General features: G+C 42.3%; 1 protein-coding gene across 1 annotated transcript; it reads right to left on the bottom strand.

Annotated features, from left to right (window-relative positions):
- Positions 1–1089: 1089 nt before the first annotated feature.
- On the bottom strand, positions 1090–5863 carry tpt1 (tumor protein, translationally-controlled 1). Its single transcript, XM_058082301.2, has 6 exons — positions 5707–5863; positions 5118–5185; positions 3113–3300; positions 2709–2814; positions 1463–1579; positions 1090–1386 (listed from the first exon to the last, which is right to left on the bottom strand). The coding sequence occupies exons 1-6, from the start codon at positions 5732–5734 to the stop codon at positions 1384–1386; spliced, it is 510 nt and encodes a 169-aa protein (XP_057938284.2). The 5' UTR covers positions 5735–5863; the 3' UTR covers positions 1090–1383.
- Between the last annotated feature and the right edge of the window lie 588 nt (positions 5864–6451).

Here is a 6451-nt window from a genome sequence, read left to right as displayed (position 1 = left end):
AAATGTTTTAGTAGCATAAAGTTAAAATATTGCGTTAAACAGCTGAAATACAAAAAACAAAATTGCAAAAAAGTTGTTACAAAAAGTCAAGAATGAGTGAAATCATTCTTAGGAGGAAAAAAATTTGCAATTTTACAATAAACTCTTAATTTTAGTAGCACAGAGTTAAAAATATTAAAATGTTTTAATATAAGTAATTTTTGGAAAATTAAATTGGGGATTAGTAACATTACAAAAAAGCCCAACTATGACAGCAAAATATAATACAAGACAACATTTGTAGAAATGAGGGGAAAAAATACAGAAGAATACAGAAGACCTGGCAACCGACTCAAGTTTCCTCCCACATTCCAAAAACATGCTAGGTTAATTGACCACTCGAAATTGTCCATAGGTATGAATGTGAGTGTGAATGGTTGTTTGTCTATATGTGCCCTGTGATTGGCTGGCCACCAGTCCAGGGTGTACCCCGCCTCTCGCCCAAAGACAGCTGGGATAGGCTCCAGCACCCTGGTGAGGATAAGTGATATAGAAAATGAACGAATGAATATATAACTTGGCATATCTTTGTGTTGCATCTTCTCATCTTTCCTAACATGGTGCTTTGTGGGAAAAGTTTGGATGCTCCCCCCCATCGGTTGTAGTCAGTGTACTTACTGCATACAGCCACTAGAGGGTACTAGCACCCTTTCATGGTATGACGTTTTATGTGGAATTAGACGGTTAAATTAGCAGTTATATCAAAGCTTTGCTACATTTATAATGGCAGTCACCCGCTTGTCACAAGAAGCCTTTTATTTTCATTCAACAGGTGATTACCTGAGTGAAGTGCAAACTTATCCAGTTCCACTCACGTCTGGTGGTGTCAAACTCATGCGTATATGGAGGGTGGAGACATTGCAGGTTTTCTTTCCAACCGGTCACTAAGGCAGCTGACTTTAATGATTAACCCTCCTTTGGTTTGAGGGAATGAGTTTGTCAATTAAATTATAAAGAAAACCTGCATTGTTTGGGCCCCCTGTCGACATGTGATGTAACTAGTTTGTAGCAGTGCTACACTAACTAATAACTAATACCAGTACAAGTAGGTGGTGGTAGTCGCCTTTATTCTCAAATGAAACCAGAAGGAAATGGAATTTTGAATGCAACCATAAATCCAACCAGCATGGCAAACGTTGAGCCTTTCAAATCTTTGCCAAAAACATCCAGAAAGTCCAAATCCTGAAGCTTTGAGCATATTCCGTTAATCCTGAGGCAGAAAAATACTGAAAGTAGCAAAGGGAAAAAGTTTTTAAAAACTATTGTGTGACCAATCATATTTGACTTGTGGGCCATGATGCTCTTGGAGGGGGGGGGCATTGGCAAGCACGTTAGTCCATGTAGTTACTGCAAAAACAAATGGTACGTCCATTAGGTAAGCGCTAAGCGGTAAAATAGCTGGGCTTGTACACACAATACTTACGCATTTCTCTACGATCAGGCCGTCTTTGAAGAAGCGCAGGTAAGGAGTTGATTCATCCTCACGGTAGTCCAGGATGGCAACCATGCCGTCTGGGTTCATGGACTCTCCTGTGAAAAACTTCACAGGAAGACATCTAGCGTTTATAAATGAACACTTGGGTGACTTGTTGCCTCCATTTGGGGTTATTTTAAAGCCGTGATGAAGAAAAGCAGACTTATGGTGCAACCGTGTTAGCTAGCAAAGTACTACTGTCAACCGCTGATGATGCAGTTTCCAGGGACATCTCGTGGTAAAGAAAGTACGATGAGTCATGCAATTGTAGGCAAAATGTGGGTGTAAATTTGACGTAAACTGAAAAATAGGATAACTAGAGCATGTAAACAGACTTCACATACAACAAACAGATTTGGATAATCTGACTCATTTAATTGACCATTCACAGCATGTAAACGTAGTGGTTGTATCAAACAGATATTTTAAGGCCCTGCCCACACTAAAAATGTGCATCCACACTGTTGTGGATTAGTAAATAGTAGAAGGGAATGGGAAGATGGGAAGGATCACAGGGTGCAAACGTGGGACACTAAACGGACATGGATGGAAGTGCGTGAGACACCAAACTCGAGAAGATACGAATGTTCCCTCCAATGCTTATCAAGACTCCCAATGAAGTGGAATTACTTCTGCGCGTCATGTGGGTGTAGAAGATCACAAAATATCAGGAGTGCCAACTGGGGTCGGTTGAAATATTCCCAAAGCTCACTTCTGGTCATAGTTTTCATAAAAACAGATGTTTCGCTCGTCTCCACGGAAACACCAAGCTGGTGTGTTCAGATTTCAACATGAAAATGGCGCCAAATGAAATAAGTGTGGCGGCATAGCGGTCGAGTGGTTAGCGCGCAGAACTCAGCTAGGAGGACCAGGGTTCAATTCCACCCTCTGCCATCTCTGTGTGGAGTTTGCATGTTCTCCCGTGCATGTGTGGGTTTTCTCCGGGTACTCCGGTTTCCTCCCACATTCCAAAAACATGCTAGGTTAATTGGCCACTCCAAATTGTCCATAGGTATGAATGTGAGTGTGAATGGTTGTTTGTCTATATGTGCCCTGTGATTGGCTGGCGACCAGTCCAGTGTGTACCCCGCCTCTCGCCCGAAGACAGCTGGGATAGGCTCCAGCACCCCCGCGACCCTCGTGAGGAAAAGCGGTAGAAAATGAATGAATGAAATAAGTGTGTAGGCCGGCTTACCTGGAGGTTTTTGAGCGCAGGGAGGAGCTTCTTGACTTCGGCGTTGGCGTCCGTCATGAATTGGTCCACCCGCTCGGGGTTTTCAGTGTCCAGCTTTTCTCTGATCCTAAATCATGGAAGGACACATGGAATGGAATGAAACCTGCAAACGCTCAAGCAGTTTTGTGATTTATGGAGGATCTAAATCAAGTTGAGGAACTTGATTTGTTGTTGACTTCCACCCATCCAGAATCATTCAAACGCTGGCATGCCGAGTGAAGTAGGAACCAAGTATCCTATTAAAAACATCCTGCTGGAAGTCTGTAGTCCACCGAGTGAGGGTAGCATGGACAGGACCGATGTAGCCCGCAGGATCTACGCTAACGACTCTACATGGAACGGGAATAGGAAACAATGAGACTTACTTCTTCAAGTAATCCTTGATGTGGACGATGTAGCTCTTCTTATCATACGATGTCTCCACCAGCTTGTTGTGGAGGACCACGTTAACACCGGAGACAGAGTTGCAGTCTGTACCTTCCTCCGGCTCTTCAGCTGATGCGTTAGCGCCAATTAAAGCTCCGTCAATGTTGCCATCAACCACGGTGATGTGCTAGCAAAACACAAGCAGAATTGTCAATGCCGTCCAGCAGGAACGAGTATTTTGTGCTATGATAACCTTAGCACAGAATAAATTAAAGCTGAATCCAAAGTATAACCCCTTTCCCCTTAAATTGAAAAGTGAGGGGTTAGTGCCAAGGGGTGTACAGCCATAGAAACCAACTGTGGTTGAGGACCAGACCTGAAATGAAGGCATAGGAGGAGCTACAACACTCGCTGACAGGACGGTCGAGACCGAAAGAAGAAGATGGGGGTGTGAAAAAGTGTTTGCCCGCTCCTGATTTTTGTTTTTTCACCACGTTTGTTACACTTAATGTTTCTCAAACAAAAATATTAGTCACCGACAGCACAATTCAACATAAATGCTGTTTTTAAATGAAACGTTTTGTTATTACGGGAGAAAAAAATCTAACCCTACATCGCCCCGTGTGAAAAATGGATCACAAAAGACCCCACAAAAACATCCAAAGAACTGCAGGCCTCTCTTGCCCGAGTTAAGGTGAGTATTCAGGACTCCACCATAAGAGACAACAAAGTGGCCTGCATGGCACAGTTCCAAGACCAACACCACAACGGGAACAATAAGGCTCATCGCAATTTCGCCATAAAATATCTTGATCCCCAAGACCATTTGGGAAATAAGTTGCGGTCTGATGCCGTAAAAGTTAACGCTGCATTACAGAAAAAGAACACCATACCAACGGTAAAATATGGTGGTGGTGGTGTGATGGTCTGGGGCTGTTTTGCTGCTTCAGGACCTGGAAGACTTAAGGAAGTCATAAACAGAAACATTAATTTTGCAGTCTACCAAAAAATGACCTCAACCTGAAACCAATTTGGGTTCCGCAGCAGGACAATGATCCTAAACACACCAGCTAGTCCATTTCTGAATGGCTGAAGAAAAACAATATGGCTTTGGCGTGTACATGTAATTACACACAAGTACTGATTTCACAGTAACGTCACTCAGGTGTTCAATCATCACACATTATCAAACTTAAACAACTTTAGGAATCTAACGTCACACCCATTTTTTAACCATGACTACATTTGTTTCCAACTCACTATAATTACTGTATCTGCAGCGAGCTAATAATTGTCGCCTGTCAATCATGCACGTGTGTCATTCCTGCAGGAGAAGCTGAGCCAAGAGAAGCCAAGTCAGGTCAGCCTTCCCTTCTGCTACACCACCCAGCAATCCAGGACCGCTCAAAAACTGGAATCTCAGTATGGAAAAAGGCCATCCTGGACTTTCTTACAAAATAATCCGGAGGGAGAACCTACGTTTAAAACTTAAATAATATCTTAATGTTCATAAAGTGATTTCATATGTATATTTTATACTATTTTTGTTGTTACAATGCTGGATGTAAGCTTTGTTTGTTTTTTTTTGCAATAAACGACAAAGTTTGTAAAAATGTATGCCCTTTTATTTACAATAGGAATTCCGAGGTAGGCTACATGACATTGAAAAGGTGATTATGTAATCAAGTGTCCCATTTTTTTGGCTTCTTCCCCTTGGCCCTAGGTGTGAATGGGAAGAGCTAAGGGGGAATTAGCATTCAACCCCTGCTTTTCCAGGTACCCAGGCACCTTTTGGCTGGAATTTTAAGGCCTTAAAGTCAAGTTAACAGATATTAGACTCGGCAAAAAGACAAATAGCTCAGCAGTAAATCTCATTGAAAAAAATCCACATGCCAACTAACCTTAGTGGCTTTTAATTAGAAATGTTCCAACACCCAACTTTTCTTAGTTTATGGATTATTAACGACTCTTGTAAAAATAATTCATGTGTGAGTGTCGACTCACCTTTCCTTCAACTTCATAGAAGATTGGAGTCTCTTTAATTGGGTAGACATCTGTAAACATCTCATCGTCTGCACAGTGGAGAGGAGCGATGGTTATTGGAAGGAACAAAATAAAAATATAAAAATAAAAAAAAGACTTTCGCCACTAAGCAAAGTAAGCGACTGTATCAGGCAACTTTCTCATGAGGCTGATGCTAATGCTAACTTTAGCAGTGAACATTTCCTCCTGCCTCAAGCTGCCACATGACGCCTGAACGCCATAAGCGAGCCTGCTAGCCCGTTACAAAGCGGCCCGAAAATATAAAATATAAAAAGGGCCTATGATTAACCGTTGACGACATTAATCTGTTCAACTTTTTACGTTACAGATGTACGTTAACATGTCAATTACCTAAAGTACGCAAAAATCTCGAACAATAGTCATGTTATGGCGTCATCCAGTTAGCATTAGCATGGCCGGCGTCCGTACACGAGTTAGCTCACGCGCATAAGTAAACTATTTGAACATTTAAAAAAAAACAATAAAACAAACGCCTCGATAACTTGTCTAAGTAACACACGCGAAAATGTGAATAAACGAGATTCCTTACTCGAGATGGCATCCCTGTAGATGATCATTTTGCCGCGTTGGTGTTAAAGTCTTCGAGAGACAAACCTGCCGCCCTACACTAAAAGGGAGAGGAAAAAGACCAAGCAGGCCTCGATGCGGACTATTTACATCCTGGTGACGTCATAGTGGGTTGGCTCGAAATGGGGAGCTGTGCTGACACACGGTAATGGTGGCCAAAAGCGGTACTACACTTTGTCTGGACATCGAAATAAAAATAAGGCATACCTGTCCATTATATCCTTAACATTACTGTTTTAATAGTTTACTAAACCATTAAATCTTTAAATAGTTTACTAAACCATTAAAACTACTATCTAAGTCGGGCCCTTCATCAGTAGTAAATTAAGGGCTGTCTTACACAGCCTCAGTTCCCAAAGTGGGATATACGGGAATAAAAATGTAAAATAATTCATTCATTTTCTACCGCTTTTGCCTCACAAGGGTCGCTGGAGCCTATCCCAGCTGTCTTGGGGCGAGAGGCGGGGTACACCCCGGACTGGTCGCCACCCAATCACAGGGCACATATAGACAAACAACCATTCACACTCACATTCATACCTATGGACAATTTGGACTGGCCAATTAACCTAGCATGTTTTTGGAATGTGGGAGGAAACTGGAGTACCCGGAGAAAACCCACACATGCACGAGGAGAACATGCAAACTCAGAGGGTAGAATTGAACCTTGGTCTCCTAGCTGTGAGGTCTGTGCGCTAACCACTAGA

This window comes from Doryrhamphus excisus, linkage group LG12 (assembly GCF_037039965.1).
Source record: "Doryrhamphus excisus strain RoL-2023G ecotype Guam linkage group LG12, RoL_Dexc_Guam_v1.1, whole genome shotgun sequence".
Classification (NCBI taxonomy): domain Eukaryota; kingdom Metazoa; phylum Chordata; class Actinopteri; order Syngnathiformes; family Syngnathidae; genus Doryrhamphus; species Doryrhamphus excisus.
This window is presented reverse-complemented; position numbering and strand designations above follow the sequence as displayed.

Bases quoted from the DNA above. Each gene is read 5' to 3' on its own strand.
- tpt1 (XM_058082301.2), bottom strand. From the start codon at position 5,734: ATGATCATCTACAGGGATGCCATCTCGA. The intron at 3,301-5,117 runs GTGAGTCGACAC...GTGTTTTGCTAG, and splicing joins TCTATGAAGTTGAAGGAAAG to CACATCACCGTGGTTGATGG. The intron at 1,580-2,708 runs GTAAGCCGGCCT...CTTCCTGTGAAG, and splicing joins CTGCGCTCAAAAACCTCCAG to TTTTTCACAGGAGAGTCCAT.